The 20,479-nt window shown below is 53.3% G+C and overlaps 2 protein-coding genes and 1 long non-coding RNA gene across 6 annotated transcripts; 2 read left to right on the forward strand and 1 right to left on the reverse strand.

Annotated features, from left to right (window-relative positions):
• Positions 1-67: 67 nt before the first annotated feature.
• On the forward strand, positions 68-3,599 carry MRPL49 (mitochondrial ribosomal protein L49). Its single transcript, XM_040465777.1, has 4 exons — positions 68-205; positions 1,145-1,295; positions 2,099-2,223; positions 2,336-3,599. The coding sequence occupies exons 1-4, from the start codon at positions 128-130 to the stop codon at positions 2,480-2,482; spliced, it is 501 nt and encodes a 166-aa protein (XP_040321711.1). The 5' UTR covers positions 68-127; the 3' UTR covers positions 2,483-3,599.
• Positions 3,508-10,827, reverse strand: SYVN1 (synoviolin 1). 4 transcript variants are annotated; one of them, XM_040465772.1, is made up of 16 exons: positions 10,718-10,827; positions 9,726-9,874; positions 9,402-9,494; positions 9,158-9,310; positions 8,969-9,017; positions 8,455-8,558; positions 7,697-7,823; positions 7,497-7,596; positions 7,337-7,402; positions 7,126-7,242; positions 6,868-7,031; positions 6,462-6,590; positions 6,208-6,366; positions 5,935-6,121; positions 4,785-4,933; positions 3,508-4,705 (listed from the first exon to the last, which is right to left on the reverse strand). In XM_040465772.1, exons 2-16 carry the CDS (start codon positions 9,855-9,857, stop codon positions 4,599-4,601), a joined length of 1,836 nt encoding a protein of 611 aa, XP_040321706.1. In that variant the 5' UTR covers positions 9,858-9,874; positions 10,718-10,827; the 3' UTR covers positions 3,508-4,598. The 4 variants fall into 4 exon arrangements, with proteins under 4 accessions (XP_040321706.1, XP_040321707.1, XP_040321708.1 ...); XM_040465771.1 differs by lacking the exon at positions 10,718-10,827 and adding an exon at positions 10,523-10,649 and having other exon boundaries at positions 3,509-4,705; XM_040465773.1 differs by lacking the exons at positions 7,697-7,823; positions 10,718-10,827 and adding an exon at positions 10,523-10,650 and having other exon boundaries at positions 7,497-7,696.
• An 8-nt stretch (positions 10,828-10,835) lies between these two features.
• LOC121023718 (uncharacterized) lies at positions 10,836-20,163 on the forward strand. The gene is made up of 2 exons (XR_005787485.1): positions 10,836-11,401; positions 18,417-20,163. It is a non-coding gene; the product is annotated as an uncharacterized LOC121023718 (long non-coding RNA).
• Positions 20,164-20,479: the final 316 nt, after the last annotated feature.

The raw sequence follows: 20,479 nt of genomic DNA on the forward strand, positions 1-20,479 counted from the left end.
CGCAGTCCTAGCTCCGCCTCTTTACGCTTTGCGCAGGCGTTCTTTCGGTCCGGGGCGGTGCGCTCCCGAAGGGGCGGAACCAGGCCGGTTGCGCGCGCAGAGGGCCAGTGTACGGGAGCGGTGCAAGATGGCAGCGTCCTTGTTCCGAGCTTCGCTGAGGGGCTGGAGAACCGGCGTCCAGCCGGGCTGCGGGCTACGGTGGCTGGTGAGGGCGCTGAGCCTGGAGGTGGGGGAAGAGGGCTGCGTGTGAGTCTGGTTGTTACTCCTGTAACCCTGGAGCTCACATACAAGGTTGAGAGGCAAGGTGCAGGGCTGACAACGCGCCCGTGTGCGTGGGGCTTGGAACCTGATTGGTGGACAGCTCGGGTTGGTCAGAACTGCGAGAGGCTACACATCAACGCTTGCTGCCTAATTTTAAAAAGGGATAGCCGTTTCACAGGGTAGGGGTCGGCCCCAGATCTTTGGCGACACTTAGGGAACCTGGGGTTCATGATATACAGGCCACTTCATTCTGCTTGTAACCCCGGGGCCCATCAGGATTCCAGGATTATCTGTTGGAGGATGGAGAGACAGCGGAGAGTTACCTTAGGTAGACTGTTTATTAATGTCTTAATTTTTCCTAGATGGAAAAAGGGGGTAATAAAATACCTTACTGTGTCATTGTAGGAATTAACTCAAAACAATACCCATAATACATTAAGTCCAATGCCTGGCGGTGTTTATATGAGGCCAAAACGTTCCAGGTAAGCGAGGGTCATGTCAGATGATTGTGAGTGGCATTATCAAGATTGCTGAAAGTGCCTCATCCAGAACTAGAATATTTCAGCAGGATGTTTAGAGGAAACTTTAAAATCCTGAAAAATGCTGTAATGGTCAGACTGACAGTGATTTGGCTTTGGGTTTTGAGTCCCACAGAAATCCCAAGAGAGGCAGATGCTTCAGAGTGCCTGAACTTCTTTTCCAGTCCTACCTCTACCCTGGCAAACTGAAGTCTGATGCTTTGCTACCTCCAGTCTTTTATTTATCCCAGTCTCTGCACCTGTAGTGTTTCTACCTACTGAAGTTCTGCCTCTCCTGTGGTGGGTGGGTGTATGGTGGCTGGGCCAGTAGAGCAACGGTTGTTTGCTTTTGATTTTGGCCGCAGAGCCAGACCCAGGGGCCTCCTGATTACCCCAGCTTTGTGGAGTCTGTGGATGAATACCAGTTTGTGGAGCGCCTGTTACCCCCTACCCGCATCCCGAAGCCCCCAAAGCATGAACATTATCCCACTCCTAGTGGCTGGCAGCCACCCAGAGGTGAGCTGGGTGATGGGGATGGCTTGGAAGCTACAGGGAACACCCCCCCCCTCCCCCCCAGTGGTGTACTTCCCCAGCTGAGGCTCTGGATTCCCCAGTGGGTTCAGGATTTGTGTTGAGGGCACTCAGGGCCCAGCACCTATCTCATGTTCAAGGAGGGGCCTGGGAATACAGCCCTGTTTTACTAGTACCCATCCATCAACGCTGTTGGGATGAGGTCTTCCCATTCAGGAACAGTGAAGCAAAGAGAGAAGACCCAAGAGCTGGGACCTCCATGCCCCGACTCCAGTAGGCCTCGTACCATAATTGAGAACATAGCTTGGGAGTTGGGCAGTGCTGGGTTCGAATTTGGCTCTGTTATTCATTGCCAGCGTGATCATTAGTCACTCGGTTTCTCAAAATGGAGATAATCTGCTCAGTACATAAAGCACTTAGCACAGAGCCCAGCATGCGGTAGGTAGGTGTTCAGTGCTTGTAAATCCCCATTTGTGCCAGAGATTCTTTGTGCCAGGGGAGAAGTGCAAGGATTGGCCCCAGATGAGGATCCAGGGAGGCATGGCCCTAACTTCGTTTCTTCTTGAGCACCTTCTGGTGCCAGGCCCTGTGTTGGGCCTGCGAGATTACCAGGGTGAACGACCTGGCCCTGGCTCTAAACTTAGGGAAAGAGCGGGTCTTCTGATCTGAAATCTAGAGGTGGCTTTGCCATTGGGTGCACTGACTCTGTGTAGACTGTGAGGGGAAGGGTGTTGGCTAAGGTGGCATAAAGCCTGGGGAGGTTTGACTTCTCACTGTTCCTGTCGCAGACCCCCCACCTAACCTGCCCTACTTCGTGAGGCGCTCTCGTATGCACAATATCCCTGTCTACAAGGACATCACACATGGCAACCGCCAGATGACTGTGATCCGAAAGGTGGAGGGGGACATCTGGGTAAGCGAGGGGATGAGTTAGGGCCCGGTTCTGACCTTTTCAGGGCTGAAGGATGGGGAGTCTACTAGAGGGGATGGTCTGACCGGGCTTGATTTGTCCTCTCTCCACCTAGGCCCTGCAGAAGGACGTGGAAGATTTTCTGAGTCCACTGCTCGGGAAGACACCAGTCACCCAGATCAATGAGGTGACAGGTACCCTGCGGGTCAAGGGCTACTTTGACCAGCAGCTCAAAGCCTGGCTCCTGGAAAAGGGCTTCTGAGGCCCACCCGAGCAGCCTGCCTGACAGCGTTCCCCACAACTAGAGTCTGGGGAGGGGGTGGGCCAGGAGGGAGATGGCTGAAGGACCAACCAGGACAGCAGGTATAAATGGCAGGGCTGAGCGCGTAGACGGGTTAAATGAGGGCTGAGGGCTTCAGAGCAGGCCTTGCTCACAGTAAGGGGGAACGGGACCCTCTACACAGGGGCCAGCACTGGGGGCGGGCTGTCTGACATTGGACCCTACCTTCATTGGAGCTCACTGGGCTCAGCTCTTCAAATTCTGGAGGTTGCTGACTGCCCCTCTGGGGGAATAGCCCAATCCAGTTCAGGGCAGGGAGGCACAGGGCAAACGCACTGAGCACCTGCCTTCCTTGGCCCTCAGACCCTCACTACCACAAATACCCTTAAGCCCTTGCTCCAGGCCAGACCCGGCTTGGTGGAGGCTACGGAGGACACAGGGAACTCAGGCGCGGGTCCTAGAGGTCTTCAGTTCCCAGCGCAGTCCTGGGCATAGGCATAAAGCACCCGCGTCAGCCCCTTGGCTTGTTCTTTTCACCCTTGGAGAAGGCCCAGTGGCCTTTGCTCCATTCTAGGCCAGAGTTGGGCGTGACTAGGTTTCTAGCTCCAGGAAGCTAAGTGATTAGCTTTAGCTGGTCTGTCCACGAAGGGGTGCTTGGGAGATTCTAGCAGTCCAGCGCAGAGCAAGCCATCCTTGCCAGCTTCCTGACCTGGTGTCAGGGGTGGTCAGGGCCTTTGCGGGAAAAAAGATGCTGGTTCTGCCTGTCATCATTCCCATCCCACTCTGGGCCTGTGGGCCTTCACACTTGCCCCGTCCTTGGGAGTTCTAAAAGCTTAACTCTCTGGGGCTTGGTTTCTTCATCTGGAAAATGGAGATACTGTTGTAATGGTTTAATGTCTAAAGAAACCGTCACCCCCCCCCCCCCCCCCACCCCGGGATTCTCCAGTCTACAGCCTGAGCAAGAAGACCACTCCCGGCACACTGACCCCATGACACTAGCTCCACCGGTCATTAATGCAAGTCTTTATTTGGCGGTATATACAATTTGAGCTATTAAAATGTGTACAATATTTACAAATTAAATAATCATCTGAAACGGTCTCCAGCAACTCTTGTAACACAAAACCAAGGGAGAAAGAGACAAGGGCAGGCAGGCCTCGGCTCCTGTGGTCCCTACCTGGCCCAGTGCCTTTTCTAAACTGGAAAGACCAGGAGTCTGACACTCCTGCTCCTCTTTCCTAGGGTCAAGCATTCAAGTTCAAAGACAAAATTTAAGCCAAGAGACAACGGCAAGGAAGTAATTCCAATTCTTCTCAACTCAAGAAAAGTTCTGTAAGTTGAGAAGTGGTCTTCCACAGATTCTGGGGCTTGCAGTGGTTCAGGGGCAGACACACGAGCCCTCAGCCTGGAGTGAGGCTGGGCAGTGGTTGCTGGGTGAGACCAGGAAGTCTCACTTTAGACAAACTGCAGGGAGAGGGGCGTGGACACCTCAATGCTGCCCACCTGCTCGGCACTCCTGTCCCAGAGCTGTGCGGTTGCCACTAAGACGCGGAAACACCACGGGGCGTAAGTGACACAGTCACCGTCACAAAGAGCTTCTAGGGAGTTTAGGGTAAGAAAAGGGAAATCAGTACCAATCTTGGTGGGTGGCCCAGGAAGCAAGTTCCTGGCCTGCCTCCAGCTCCTGAAGTTCACACGTGGGATTGGGGAGCTAATACTGTTCAGCACTGAAGCGACTTCACACACACACACGCACACAAGTGGGCTTAGAAGGGCTGCCCCTTCTCCCAGAGGGAGGTAGAGGGCTTCTCAGAGACTGCCTTTCTGCCTTCACGGCCCCAGCAGAAAAGGGTGACGGGTTGGAAAGAAAGGCTGGGACTGACCCGAGATCCCCGTGGCTGCCGGGGACTGAAAGGGCTGGAGTCAACTGGGGCCTCAGGCTTCTTTCCACTCTGCCTAGGGGACGCCACCTCCTTTGTCTCAGAGCTGGGGGTTCTTACTCCCTGGTGCACACGGAGGGAGCTGGCACTTGGTGGCAGGACACGTTACAGCGAGGACTGCTCAAGAGAGTGGAGGCAGGAGTAGGACTGGGGTCGTGTCAGTGGGCAACAGGGGACTCCAACTTCTGCAGGCGGCGGCGGCGGAGCTCTGCGGCATCAGGCTCCCCGTCCTCAGGCAGCTCCTCCGTGCCCACGGACTCGGGAGCTGGGGACAGAGTTCGGGAGTGGAAACCAGAGAACTTCCCTCCCAACCCCCACCCCCTCCCCACGCTCGCCCAGACTACCTGGAGGCTTGTCAGGTTCAGGGGCCGGTGGGGAGTCTCCTGGGGATGGGGTGGTGGCCTCCGAGCTGGGGACGCCGGTGGGGGTGGCAGCAGTGACGACTCCAGGGGTCTCCTCAGTGGGGCTGACTGAGGCAGCAGGCCGAGGGGGCCTAGGAGAGAAAGACGAGGGAGGTGAGGCCTGGACACGTTGGCATGATTGAGAAGATCCTGCCCTTGGTGAGCCTTGCAGGGTGGAGCCCGCACCTCTGCAGCCTCAGTCTGCAGCAGACGCGAGCGAGCGTGTGTGAGTTCTCAGGATTTCATACTACAGACTAAACTACTTGCGGGCAAGAATCGTTGGCCTGTTCGCTGGTAAACGGCGGTCTCTAGCGGGGCGCCAGGCTCCTCACAGAGTTCCCACCTAAGATTTTCCACTGAAGAAAACCGTATTCAGGTTGCTCAGACTCAAACTCCCCTCCAAGCCTGTGCTCTGTGTGCCAGACACTCTGTGTGTGTGACCCATGAATAGGAGCTAGGACCCTTCTATTCAATTAAAGTGACAGTGGTCACGAAGCAAATGAGTGGTGGGCACCATAACTTACACTTAGGCCAGGCTGGTTCTGGGTGACTTTTTGGGGGCGGGGGGAGGGGAAGTGCAGATGGAGGGCGAACGGGATTTGATGTGGCCTCGGTGCTGACCGCAGCAAGCCCAATGCAGGGCTCGAACTCACGAACTGTGAGATCGTGACTTGAGCTGAAGTCGGACGTCTGACTGAGGCAACCAGGTGCCCTTGGGTGACTTACGCGTGGTCTCAGATCAGGGGCAGTGTTTCCCGGGCACAGAGTCACCACACGTGAGAAAGGTATATGTGATGAGCTAAAGCGCTGATGATTATGAGTGAACTGACTACAGAAAAATATAAAGGAGCAGGATTCGAAGTCAACTCTCTGCTAATAATAAACACCAGCCCTCCTGAGACCCAGGCAGGCCCCCTGGAGCGAGAGAACAGAGGCATCGAGAAACCCAAAGATCCTGCTGCGCCTGCACACAGGTGACGTGAACCAACAGGCATCACAGGGTGGCCGAAGAGAAAGGCCCGGGACCGGGGCCGGGGGCCTTGCTGGCAGCTCCAGGCTGCCGCCATGCGCGCCGGCCCCCGTGCAGACGTACCCCAGGGAGGCCAGCACGGTGAGGTACTGGTTGATCTGCAGCATGGCGGCGTCCAGCAGGGTGTGGATGTTGCGCAGGCTCTGCAGCCGAGCCTCCAGGTGTTGCCGCTCGTGGCCCTCCAGAGCCCGCAGCTCCTCTGGAGTCAGCCCAGCAAAGCCCGCGGGGGGCACGGGCATCGGGGGGAAGGCTGGAGGGAGGCAGAGGCTCAGCCGGGGCGGCCTGGGCCCGACGCCCAAATCCCTCCAGATCAACCCCGAGGGCGGCTGGGTTTACCAAAGGGTGGAGGCAGTGGCATGCCCATCCAGGGTGGAGGGAAGGGGAAGCCCGGAGCGGGGCCGGCCTCGGGGGCGGGGGCAGAGCCAGGTGCCGAGGCAGAGGCGGAGGAGGCGGCGGCAGCTGTGGTCGTGGCTGCTCCGCTGGGCCGAGAAAGGGCTGGTACAGAGCGAGAACAGGAAGTTGGTGAGAGCTGAGGCCTCGGCTCTCCATTCCTCCCGCCCCCTGGCCGTCACAGTAGCCAAAAGACTCACCTGCACTCGTGGGCGGAGGGGCCACAGCCTCTCCTGAGCTGGGGGGAGGCGGGACGGGTGGAAAGGGGCCCATGGGGGGCCACAGCGGGAACATGCCTGGAGGAAAGGGAGGCAGGAGGCCCTGGGGGACTGCAGAGAGAGGACGAGGCAGTGAAGAAAGGTCCGGAGTGAGATAGCTCCGAATCCCATGTGAGAGACTGGTTGTTAGGAACTCTGTCCCTGCTCCCACGGGCCTCTCTGAGCTCAGCACTGATGACACGTGACTTCAGTCCACGGAGGTCTCTTTCTATGACCCCCTCCCCTATCCAGACTGAGCTTCTGGAGGATTCATCTCCGTGTTTCCCCTACCCAGCTCCGGGCAAGTACTCAACAGTGTGTTGGACGGCCAAACGAGGGGGCCACTCACAGTTAGGGGGCTGGGGCAGGAGTGGTGGGGGATGAGGAGCAGGTGGTGGCCCCTGATCCGCAGGTTCAGGGGGTGGTGGTGACTGGGTCGGCAGTGATGCCCGAAGGACGTCCATACGGCAGGTAGGGCAGGTCTGCTGCCGCTGGAACCAGGAGCGCAGGCAGCTGGGGGTCAAGAACAGGCGACGGTCGGCAAGTCCCCAGGAGCCTGCCTTCCAGGGCCCATCCCCTGCAGTCAGGCTCCCCGGGCCCCTCCCACCTGGTATGGAAAATGTGGTTGCAGGGCAGTCTCTTGGCGCCAGTCACCATCTCTTCTCGGCAGATGATGCAGACGTTGTCCGTTGCCTGGAGCTCCTCCGGGGTGGCATCTGGATACCTAGTGAGGACGGGCCAAGGGTATGTCCAGACTGAAGTGGAGACAGAGGAACCTGGGGCGGAGCTAGGGAGAGCAGCTGGACCGACCCACTTACAGCGTGTTCATGTTGCGGATGGCTCGGCGAGACATGATGGCGTCTGTCACGGCCTTCTTGAATTGCCTGAAAGCAGAGTTGCAGTGAAAGTTGGGTGAGGGAGAAGAGTCAGGTGTGGGGCAGGGGCAGGACGGGCTGGGCTGGGCTGAGCTGGGCTTACCTCATGGCCAGGTACATAGGCCGGATGGCAAAGAGAGGGAAGGTGTGCACCTTGATCATGATAGTCATGAAAGCCATGTACAGCAAAACCTTGATGAAGCCTGGGGGGCAAGGGGAGGTGCAGAGAGCAGCAGTCACAGGGCCTGGGAGGCAGGGCTGGGGACGCTGGTCCAGGTCAGGGGAGGCCCAGGCTCTTCTCACCTGTAAACAGCTCCGTGTAGAGCATGTACACGGCCTTATTGTCCCAGGGGTTCTCGCTCTGGAGGTCCACGGAGTGCAGCACGTACTTGATGAAGATGGTCAGCACCATAGTCATCAGGATAGCATACTGGAGGGAGGAGGGGGCGCGGGGACCTAAGCACACGACGCCTCTTTGCTCTGGTCACCCTTTGCCACACCCAGGCCGCTACAGCAGAGTGCAACGACGCAGGCGTGGTACTGGACACAGCTGGGGTCTTCCGAGCGCCTGCACTCACTAGCTGGTTTGACTTCTAGCAGCTCACCAGACCTCTCAGAACATCAGACACTTTGCTTGTCTGCCAAGTGACGGCATTAAATGTTCCTTAGTGACTACGTTGCTTTGCTGATTAAAAGACGCAGCCAGTGCTCAGCAGGGGATCTAGCGTACAGTGAGCTATCGCTGAACACCCCTCCCCAGCTGTCCATCGAGCTAAGTGCTTCCGTCCCAACGACAGCCAGCTCCTCTGGCGTCACCTTCCAGGAGGCCTTCCCTGAGCGCCGGGTCAGGGCTCCCCCAACACACACGCCTCTTTCTGTGCCTCCCCCGCTCTCCTAGGCGTGAGAGCGCATGAGGCGGGAGCGGAGACTGACGGCTGCTCCTTGGTGGCCTGCACGGGCCTGGCCACAGAACAGGTGCCCAGGGAGGGGCTGTTGGGTTATTCGAGGCACACTCAGAGGCACCTCAGGCTCGTCCTCCCCACCTCCCGAGCCAGTGTTACCTCAAAGCCAAACACCAGCTGCACAGAGGCCCCACGGGTCAGGATGCTGTGATAGGCATGGCTGACGAAGAGGAAGTCCAGGATACCCAGGAGGAACATAAGGGCTGTGGGGACCCCCCAAATAGGGGGTTGGTGGGGTCAGCCCAGGGACTGACAGCCACTTCCCGCTTTAAGACACCTCCCACCCTCAAGCCCTAGCCATCTAGTCAGGTGGCTTGACCCCGGCCCCCTGGGAGCTCCAGTTTTGCCTAGGAGGGTTTTAGAGCAGCCCAAGTTCCAGGTGAGGAGGCAAAGAACTGAGGGGCTGGACAGTTGAAAAGCCCTGGGGTGGAACAGGGCAGAGATGATGCAAATTAACTTCCCAAATTATCTTTCCTGTACAGCTGCGGGTCGAGGGGGAAGCCTGCGCTCTACGGCACGGGTCCGCAGTTCGTGACTTATCACGTTCCAATCCTCCACAGAGCCTCTTACTCCCTCCAGCTCCCTCCTCTCCCTTCCCATGGATCTCACTCACAGACGATGCGGCAGTGAAAGAGCCAGGAGATATTGGGGCTGCGTTCCATCTGAGGCAGAGCAGAAAGGGGGCCTGTCGGGAAGGCTGGGGCTCACCCCCCACCCCACCCCCAGCCTTCACTTCACAAGCCCACCTACCAAGCCACTCCCTGGCTCCCATCTGCTTTGAGAACCCCCTGACCCAACTCACAAAGTCCACACGGTCCTCAGCCAGCCAGTGGAAACACTTGAGGAAGAGAAGGAGAGTGAAGAGTGCAACAAAGCGGGGGCTGAAGTCGTCCCGAAAGACAGTGAAGGCCAGACAAGTCTCAGTGACGGCATACCAGGAACGTTCCAGAAGGTGCTGGGGATTGGGCAGAGAAAGACGAGGAATTCAAGACATTCTGCTTGCCCAGCTCCCTGGCCCTCACTTTTGGGAGTCGTGAACATCTTACCTCCATCTCTGCTGCCCTCAGCTGTCCAAAGAACACCTTGCCCATCACTTTGCCCAAGAGAAAGACAAGGACAAAGGCCTGGATGTAGAGGACCTAGGAGTGAGAAGAGGCTATGGTTTGAGGTCACTTTCTGCTCTGCTATGTCTGGGGCTCATGATTCCGGAACCTCCCTATGTCCCCGTCCGTCCCAATTCGTTCAAAGTTAGGCGGCTGGTGGCAGCTTCACGCCTCTCACGCTTACCTGACCCCCAGCTCCGCCCCTGTCTCAAGCAGACTCCTCCTTCCCTCCCAGGGAGCTCCTCCCACCCTGAGCCCTGAACTCACTGCCATGCTGGGGCTGGACTTGGTCAGGTACACCACGGTGGGGTAGAACTGGTGCTTGAGGTAGTAGGCATGAGCCACGACGGCCCCGGTCAGCGCCAGGCTGGCCGCCATCATCACTGCGGTGCGGAACATCGCTCCGGCCTGGAGACCTGCGTGGGGACAGGGAAGGAATAACCTGCGTGTTGCGCACACTGCGCAAACCCTGAACAGTGCCCAGCGCGGGATGTCACTAAACACCAGGGAGAGCCGCCCCCCCACCTCACCTCTCCCACACAATCATGACGTCAAATATAGCAAACGCCCCTCGCCCCCTCATTTTACGAACAAGAAAATGGAGGCTCAAAAGGGTTAAGCGATCAGACTGACGCAAGGCCTGGAGCCTGGGTCAGTTTTGTTTCAAATCTAGGGCTCTTTCCACGCCGCCTGCCAAGCCACCGCCTCCAGGGAGGAACGGGGAAAGGCAAACGTGTTACAGGAAGGAGAACTGCTACCACGGGCTCTACCGTGAAGGTGATGGAGAGGATGCAAACGCAGAAATCTCCAGAAGCGGTTACGTGCCGCCTGGACTCGGAGAAGCCAGGCGCTGGGGGGCGCAGCCGGGCAGGAGACAGCGCCGGTGACAGCTCGGCGGGGGTGCGCAACCCCGCCGCGCGCCCCGCGGGAGCGGGCGGGATACGTCAGCCTGGAACCCTGGCGTCCCCCACCCGCCGGGGCAATGTCCACTCGGGGCACCGGAGAAACGGCCGACTGGAGGGATGCAGCGGCGGCACGGAGAGGGACCCGGGTCGCCCCCGCACCTGTAAGCTCCGGGAGCTGCGAACGTCGCAGGTGGGGCCCAGCCAACGGAGAGCGGCCGCACGGGAGCCTGAGGTCTACCGCCAGCTGACAAGCCGCAAGCGGGGCTGAGGGGGCGCGTCGACCCCGGAGACCGCAAGGGGAGGGCCCAGGTCCCGACTCCAACCACAACCCGGGCCCCACCCCGGCCGACTCACCAGGAGCCCAGCGCCGCGAGCCCGCTCAATCCCCGCGACTGCGGAGGCGGCCCCGGTTAACAACACTCCCCACCCCCTGCGAGCCGGAACTTCGGGGAGAGACACCTCACTTCCGGCGGGGCGCGGCGTGGGTCGTACCAAGTGCACCCTTCCTTTGGCCGCCCCGCGCACCGTCCGTGGTGCCGGGAGCGGTAGTCCCGCCACTGTATCTAGGCTTCGTGCCCACGGCCGGAGCTAAAGACGCGAGAGGTGGTCGGAGCGGAATAGGACAACCCGGGAGATAGTTGGAGTCCCCCCATCTATCAGTCAAAGATGGTATCGCCTCCGCCGCTGAGTGTACTCAACCTAGCGGAGGGCTCAGGCTCTCAAAGAGGCTGGTAGGTGGGGCTTCGTGTGGGCCGTACCACTTGGAAGGGGGAGTGTGCAAGGGACAAGCATTACGGGCTTAAGAGAAATAAAATGTTTTAGAGTCTCATTCCAGAAGATTTCGCAACAACTTCACAAATAAGAGGCTTCCTTGGAGAACTGGGTTCAGAAAAGAAAAATTTGCTTCTCCGCGATCACCCCCGATTTGTGTGGGAGTGAGTTGGGTCCCCGTGGCTGCTACTAATTGGCCTAGATAGAGTTACGCGGACCAATAAGAAAAGGAAGGACATTTGCTGGCCTGTGGAAAGAGAAAAGCAGGTGAGCGGTTGCTAGGGACGGAAGGCAGCGTTGCCTAGGTCTGGGTCCAACCCCAGTGGGCGGACAGCTGGCAGGGTTGGGGGGTAGGGGGGGCGCAGTCCGTGGGCGGGTGATCTGTGTCTGCCCAGCGGGAACATTTGCTGCGCCACAAAAGGGAGGGGCAGCCTGATGTGTCTGGGATTAAGAAGGCAGACGTTTAATTCCGGCTAATGTTGGGATGGGTGTTCAATGCAAAGGGATTGACTTCAGCTTCCCGGCGCCTACAGCTTTGCTCTCCTTGTGTTCAGCCCCGGGCCGTAATCGCAGCTACTACTGATCTTGGGCTGCGTAGTATTTGTTTGTGTCGCAGTCGGCTCGTTGACAGAATGAAGCCGATACACCCAATTTGTGCCTTGCGTTGTCCTCCGTCGCATTTAACATCCAAGCACTACAGTTTATGAGCTAGAAGGTGCTATACTCATTTTGGACTTGGGACTGTTGATGTTCAGAGATTTAACAAGACCTGTCCTGGGATTGGCATCGGGTGTGTCTGATTCTAGATTCCCGTGCTGTTGGTTGGCCTCATCACCTTCACCACCTCCCCAACTGGCCTGACCAATTTAGCTGTCACAGAGTTGGCTCCCTCGCGAGGCCATCTATTACTTTCTAGTGACTAAAACCAATGGTCAGCTTTCGGTTCTCGCTTGACTCGATCTCTTTCCTCTTGTAAAAAGTCTCCTCCTTCAACTTCTGTGATCCCACAGGCCTCTGCTTTTCTCTCTGGCTGTACATCTGCCCCTTTCCTCCCTCTGTCCTTTTATTTAAATGTCGGTGTCCACGTTGGCCCCTTCTGTTTGTTTTGTGTACATAATGTCCTCTGCTCCTGTGGATTCCATTTCCCCACCCAAGTGCTGATGACTCCCACGTCTAGTCTTTACTAGAATATCTCCTGTTTTTAAAACACTTCAGTGTCCCTAGTCATCCCCTCTTACCCGGCTCCGGAAACGTGGGCATCTTGTTCCCCTGTCCCTCTCCCATCTGTCCCCACATCCCCACTGGTAAATAAGTCATTTATTCAGTTGTCTGCGAATATGTGTCAGATGCAGCCTGTTCTAGGAACTTAGGATGTCCGTGAACAAAACACAGATCTCTGCCTTTTTGACGTTTTATTCTAGTAAGTGTGCTGGATGATAGACAGTACACATGATGTGAGTGAATTCTCTACTATGTTGGGAGGCAATGAATAATAAGTGCTCTAGGCAAAAAATAAAAAAAGAGCAGAACAAAAGGGGGTCAGGAGTGCGGTAGGGTGCTTGAAGCAGGTTGCCATATCAGTGAGAAGCTGGACAAAGACTTGAAGGAGGTAGAGGCGTGAGCCAAGTGGATATCTGGGTAAAGAGTTGCAGCTAGGTAAGAGTCGACCTGTCCTGGTTTGTTGGAGGACGTGGGTGTGGCCAGAGTGGAAATAGCAAAAGGGTAAGGAGGAGGAGGAGGCAGAACCAGCTGGCATTAGCCATTACCAGGACTTTGGCTTTTACTCTGAGTGACATGAGGAGCCATGAGCAGAGATGTTGTAAAAGGCTCTACTTAGGTAAGAGGGTCACTCTAGCACCTGTGCTATTGAATGGAGTGGGGTTGTGGGCAAAGGTGAGAGCGGGGGGAAAACAGGAGGCTCTTACGGTATATTACTCAAGAGATGAAGTCCTGGGTGGGTGGGGGGGGCACCTGGCTGGCTCAGTCGGTTAAGCAACTGACTTTGGCTCACGTCATGATCTCGCGGGTTCCCGTCATGATCTTGCGGTCCGTGAGTTTGAGCCCTGTGTCGGGCTCTGTGCTGACAGCTCAGAGCCTGGAGCCTGCTTCCGATTCTGTGTCTCCCTCTCTCTGCCCCTCCCCTGCTCAGGCTCTGTCTCTCTCGCTCGCAAAAATAAATAAACATTAAAAAGAGAGAGAGAGAGAGAGAGAGAGAGAGAGAGAGAGAGAGAGAGAGATGAAGTCCTATTGAGTCTGCCTCCGAAGTGTTTCCATCGCCATCTCCTGGTCTTCTTAGTCCAGGCTGTCACCATCTTATGCCTGGTCCAGTTTAACAGCCACCCGACTGGTCTCCTTTCCTATTCTCTGCTCTCCACTTATTGCCCCTACAATGGCCAGAAAGATCTTCTGACACCTCCGTTCACGTCTTGTCTCCTCTCCCCACGCTCTGCCTGTCAGGCATATGCCCTATTTGTGGGGACCCCAGATGTGTCATGCGTATGACTTGTCCTGTTCCTGATCCAATAAGCGAATTTAGTAAGGTTACAGGATAGAAACTCAATGTACAGAAACCCACTGCATTTCTATACAACAATAATGAAGCAACAGAAAGAAATTAAGGCAGCAATCCCATTTATAATTGCACCAAAAATAATAAAGTATCTAGGAATAAACTTAACCAAGGAAGCGAAAGACTTGGACTCTGGAAACTACGAAACGTTGATGAAAGAAATTGAAGATGATACAAGTGGAAAGATATTTCATGCTCAGGGATTGGAAGAACAAATATTGTTAAAATGTCCATAGTACCCAAAGCAATCTACAGACTTAATGCAATCCCTATCAAAATACTGGTAGCATTACTCACAGAACTAGAACAAATAATCCTAAAATTTGTATGGAACCACAGAAGACCCCAAATAGCGAAAACAATCTCGGTAAAGAAAAACAAAGCTGGAGGCATCACGTTTCCAGATTTTAAGTTATCCTACAAGCTGTAGTAATGAAAACAGTGTGGTACTGACACAAAAATAGACACATAGAGGGATGCCTGGGTGGCGCAGTCAGTTAAGCGTCTGACTTTGGCTCCAGTCCTCAGGTCATGATCTCACCGTTTGTGAGTTTGAGCCCCGCCATCAGGCTCTCTGTCAGCACACAGCCTGCTTTGGATCTTCTCTCTCTCTCAAAAATAAACATTAAATAAATGGAAAGATATCTGATATCTATGGGTTATAGGACTTAATATTGTTAGACGGCATGGTCCCTAAAATTGATCTAAAAATTCAGCAGTCCCTGTCAAAATCCCTGCTGCCTTCATCGCAAAAATTGATGAGATCTTCAAATTCATGTGGAAATGCGTGAGACCCACAATAGAGAAAACATTCTTAAAAAGGAAGAAGAAAGTTGGAGTACTCATACTTCCTGATTTTATTTTTTTTTTTTTTATAAAAAAATTTTTTTTTCAACATTTATTTATTTTTGGGACAGAGAGAGACAGAGCATGAACGGGCGAGGGGCAGAGAGAGAGGGAGACACAGAATCGGAAACAGGCTCCAGGCTCTGAGCCATCAGCCCAGAGCCCGACGCGGGGCTCGAACTCACGGACCGTGAGATCGTGACCTGGTTGAAGTCGGACGCTTAACCGACTGCGCCACCCAGGCGCCCCTACTTCCTGATTTTAAAAACTTACTACAAAGCTACAATAATCAAGATTATGTAGTAATAGCAAAAGGATAGACAAAGAAGTGGAGTAGAATTAAAAGTCCAGAAATAAGCATATACATTTATAGTCAGTTGATTATCAACAACACGATGCAGCCGGGGGGGGGGGGGAAGTAGTCTTGTCAACAAATGGTTCTGGGAACCTTACCTCACACCATACACAAAACATTAGCTCACAATGGATCAAAGACCTAAATGTAAGACCTGAAACTATAACAGTCTTAGGGAAAAAACAGGCATAAGTCTACATGACCTTGGGTTAGATAATGGTTTCCTGGATATGACGTCAAAAGCATCACAATGAAAGAAAAACTAGCTACATTGGACTTCATCAAAACTTAAAACTTTTGTGCTTCAAAAGACAGCGTCAAGAAATTGAAGAGACAACCCGCAGAATAACAGAAAAGATTTGCAGACCATATATCCGATGAAAGACTTGTATCTAGAATATAAAAAGAATCCTTCCAACTCAATAATAAAAAGGCAGATAACCCAATTCAGAAATGGTAAAGGAGTTGAACAGAAATTTCTTTCAAAGAAGAAATGGCCAATAGGCACACGAAGGAAATGCAAACCAAAACCACAATGAGATCACTTCACGCCCAGATGGTTATAATAAAAAAGACACACACAAAAAGCCCCATAATAACAAGTATTAGCAAGGATGTAGAGACATTGGCGCCTTCACGCATTTCTAGCAGGGGAAAATAGTACAGGTCCTTTGGAAAACAGTTTGGTGTTTCCTCAAGAAAATGAACGGAGAGTTACCCTATGATCCTGCGATGCCCCTCCTGGTTACATCCCCAGGAGAAGTGAAAATGTCTGTTCACATAAACACTTGTACATGAGTGTTCGTAGCAGCATTATTCAACATAGCTGAAAAGTGGAAACCCAAAGGTCCGTGAACGGAGAAACAAAATGTAACATATCTATACAATGGAGTATTATTCAGTATAAAAAGGAACGAAGTGCTGATTCATGCTATAACACTGATGAACCTTGAAAACATTATGCTCCGTGAAAGAAGCTAGACATATTGTATCATTCCATTTATGTTAAATATCTGGAAGAGTAAAGTCCACATAGACAGAAATTTAGTGGATGCCAGGGGCGGGATTGGGAAATGGGGAGCGATGGCTAATGGATGTGGGGTTGCCTTTGGGGGTGATAGAAATGTTCTGGAATACGTACTAGTAACAGTTGCCCAACTTGGTAACTATACTTAAAATCGCTGAATTGTACACTTTCAAATGGTGAGTATTATGGTAGGTGAATTTTACCAATGAAAAAGTCAAGGAAACAACAAAGTAGAAATTAATAAAATAAGTAAAGCTGAACTAGAGATTAACAAAGGTGAAAGTTGGTACTTTGAATTCACCAATAATAAGATATGTAGAGGCTGCTTTTAGGCAACAGGCTTGAGCAGTGGGAACCTGAGAAAGGTAGAAGGGGCCCACCGTGACCACCTATCAGGTGCCACACCTCAAAATACCCACAAGCCCTAGCTGACCAAGGGGCTACTTACAACCGGTCATAGGCACCAAAAAGACAATTCCACACGAACCTCCCCTACCTCCTGCCCTCCTTCCCTTGCAGTGTATTCCATGAACTTCTAACTCCTTTGTTCTGCCTTGGGTGAATTCTTTCACCTCTGAGACACCAGCCTCCACCTGATCGGTCACCCCCCAAGATAGACTGCTGTCAAGACTGATCAAAAAACGGGGCACCTGGGTGGCTCAGTCAGTTAAGTGTCGGACTTCGGCTCGGGTCGTGGTCTCGTGATCTGTGAGTTCGAGCCCCGCGTCGGGCTCTGTGCTGACAGCTCAGAGCCTGGAGCCTGCTTCGGATTCTGTCTCCCTCTCTCCCTGAACTTACCCTGCTCACGCCCTCTCACTTTCTCAAAAATAAATAAAACAGTTTTTAAAAAATTTAAAAAAAAGACTGATAAAAAAAAAAGAGTTGAGGTCCAAATAATATAAAGAATGGAAATCAGAAATAACCACAGACACAGCAGAGGTTTTAAAATAATATAAATAGAGTAGGTGGAATTTTATGGCAATACATTGGAAAACTTAGGTGAAATGGACAACTTCTGGAAAATAAAAGATGTGCTAAAACTGAGAACAAAAATAGACCAATAAATATTTTTAAGATGAGTCAGTAGTTAACTATCTCCATTCCTCCTCCTGAGATACAGACAACAGGAGACTTTATCAGGCCCAGAGGGTTAACAAGCTCAGGGTTGTAAAACTCTCAATTCTTCTCCAAATGGACCTAAAATTTCAATCTAGATCAAAAAGGTTTTTTGGTGGAATTGTATATTCCACTGCTTTTAAAATGTATATATACAATCTGGGTGCCGGGGTGGCTCTGTCGGTTAAGCGTCCGACTGCGGCTCAGGTCATGATCTCATGGTTCATGGGTTTGAGCCCTGCGTCGGGCTTTGTGCTGACAGCTCAGAGCTCAGAGCCTGCTTCGGATTCTGTGTCTCCCCCTCTCTGCCCCTCCCCTGCTCATGCTCTGTCTCTCAATAATAAATAAACATTTAAAAAAATTTAAAAAAAAAGGATAAATTGAGTTCATTGTCACTGCCATGAAAAGTTGTCCATCCTATGTTATTATGGAAAAAAGAGATTGTATAATGGTTATACAGTAAGATTTCAATTTTGTGAACCGAGGGGGAAAAATCCCTTAAAATATCCGCAGGAATATTCACCAACTAGTCCTGGTGGTGATGTGGGTGGAAGGTAGCAATAGGATTGTGTCTGTGTTTATGGGTTAGACATTTCTGTAAGGTTTGAATTTTTCACCAAGAAAGGGGATTCCTTTCATACACAGAAAAATAAAGATTTAAAAACAAAGGCAGTAGCAATTCCAGGTCGCTGGGAGCTGGGTGGCCAGGTGAGCTTGAAGCTTCGGGGAGAAGGGCACCATTGACAATCTGGAGGACAAGCAGCCTTCAGATCAGAGACTCGAGCCGCCTGCCCACAGGCACATCCGACCCTGGGTTGAGTTTTGTTTGACCTGCGCAGCACTGAATTTTTATAAATTAGTCGTCGTTGCTTAAAATATATGATTTCGCACAAGAAGTAAGGATTCCTGGCTTCTCCAGGAGCCTCACGGGGCCCAACTCCCCAGTGAGAGCTGCTTCCCGTCCCCAGTGGCCAAGTTCACTCTTGCTCATTACCTGTCCCAGCTTCCTTACCTGAGGCAGGCGTCGAAATGGAGACAATTCTCAGCACTCCTTGACGAGCGCTGCCCACTCCTCCACTCAGCTGGGTATCAGCTCCAGGGGGCACACGTCAGGAATTCCTCCCATCATTTATCTGACACGCATTTATTCAAGTCTGTTTCTTCTCTCTATGGAGCCCCTGCCCGTGTGAAAAGGGATGAAAGGAAACCTCATTAGAAGGGAGCCAGGAGGCCAGCAGGGGGAGCTCTCACGCCCAACATTAGCTGTCAACTGCAGAGCCAAAGGGGAGGGAAGGAACTCGAAGAGCGGATAGGTACTACTTTTACTGACCATCCCAGCGGGAGGAAGGCTCATTTCTTCTTCCTCCAGCCACAGCCCAGCCAAGGACAGACAGTCGCAGCTCAGCCACTGAGAAGCCACCATACGTCAAGCTCCCCGTTTATGACTCCCGACGCCCCACTTGCCTCTATCAAAGAATGGCCCTCTCCTTTGTTCGGGGACTTGCCTGCGGTTTTACCGTGGCAGCTGGCTCGTCCCAGATTGTAAATTCTCAGCGATTCCTGAGCAAGCCCATCCTTTGCTGGGAAGACAGCTGGCTGTGCCAGATGATGCCACATGGGGGAGAAAAGAGTTGTGCGCTTCACTCAGCCTTGCCCAAACTGCAAAACTGTGAGGAATGAAACGGCGGTTGTTGGTGCAAACCTTTAGGTTTTAGGGTGGTTTGTTTCACAGCGGTAGACGGCCCAAACAGTGGGCATCATACCCGGTTTGTCTCCCTGTTCCCAGCCCCAGGTCCAGGGCCTGGTGGACCCTCAGTAAATATTGAAGGAGTAAATAAACAAACGTTTGGATAGATGAATAGATGGGTGGATACGTGCATTGTCTTGGGCCTGATGGCCCTGAAGTGGTCGGTTCTGGCCGAATCAGGGACACAGAGGGCAGCAGCTTCATGGAGAAGCGAGGGGACAGTCCCTGTTGCGATTGTTTGAAATCATTTCCTCCCGCACAGGGTTCCAGTCAGAGCCACTTGAGGTGGCATACCACAGGCAGTGGGGACGCGGCTGTTCCAGTGAGATGACACTGCCATCCAGGGGCCTGGAAGGCTCCGCGGTGCCCTGGTTTGGGAAGCACAGGGACGGAAGGAATACCTGGGGGGGGGGGGGGGGGGGGGGGGGGGGAGGGCGGGGCTCTATTTCACTGGGTTCCAGAGTTAAGTCTCACGTGGTTGCCACGGAACAGCTGAAGCATATGTGGTTTTTTTGTTGTTGTTGTTTTGCTGTTTGGCTTCGTTTTATCATTCCAACCTCTGCAGTCCAAGAAGGCAGCTGGAAGGAGCCTGGGACAGCCGCCACATGAGCCAGATGGCTACACCCACTTCCACTCCCTGCTCTGACAAAGGCCTTCCCAACCGGACATTCGGATTCCCGCGTGGTCGGCTTCAGCCCGCCTCCCCCCTCCCCACCCATCCTCGTCCACTTTGTGTTGTCGTCAAGCTCACTTTGTCCTCGTGCCACCCAACTCTGCTGGTCTCTTTGGCAAAGGTCTCTTCTCTATGCTTTTCTTCTCCCGTTTGCCCGGAAAATCCCTAGGGCTCGTCTAAGACACTGCCAAGCATCGGCTGTAAACCCAAATGAATCTCTCCCTCCTCTTGGCGCCCGTGGCACCGAGCCAGCGTGGACACAATCTCGGATGACCCCATATTGTAATTGCTCCCATGTCTGTGGCCTCTGTCGGCGCAGGGTTTGGAATAACGAAAACTGCTCCCCTGTGGATGCTGCAAATCGTAAGGATTATCACACAGCCCGCGTGTGCTGGGCTCCGACTGGATGCCGGGCGTGGTTTTAATTCTTACAACGGCCCCACGAGCCAGGTTCTGTGATCATGCGTGGTTCGTGGGCGAGGAGACCGAGGTACAGAAAGACTGAGCAACTCGCCCGAGCTTTGCAGAGCTGCTAGGGAAAGACCGTCAGCCCCGAAACCCAGGCAGGGTGGCCCCGTAGCCCTGTTCTCACCCCTTTTACTTTATACCTTGTCCATTTTCTCAATCCCTGTCCTGTGACAAGCTGCCGTCGCTTTTTGTTTGTTTGTTTGTTTGTTAAAGTAAACTCTAAGCTGAACGTGGGGTTTGAACTCATGACCCCAAGATCAAGCGTCACATGCTCTACTGACTGAGCCAGCCAGGCACCCCGAGGTGCCATTTTATTTATTTATTTATTTATTTATTTATTTATCAAATTATTTTTAGGTTTTTATTTATTTATTTTGAGAAAGAGAGAGAAGGAAAGAACAAGTGGGGGAGGGGCAGAGAGAGGGGGACAGAGGACCTGAAGCAGGCTCCGTGCTGACAGCAGAGAGCCTGACGCGGGGCTTGAACTCACCAACTGTGAGATCATGACCTGAGCCAAAGTTGAATGCTTAATTGACTGAGCTGC

Source organism: Herpailurus yagouaroundi, unplaced genomic scaffold (assembly GCF_014898765.1).
Source record: "Herpailurus yagouaroundi ecotype Mexico unplaced genomic scaffold, PumYag 569, whole genome shotgun sequence".
In the NCBI taxonomy this organism is placed as follows: Eukaryota; Metazoa; Chordata; class Mammalia; order Carnivora; family Felidae; genus Herpailurus; species Herpailurus yagouaroundi.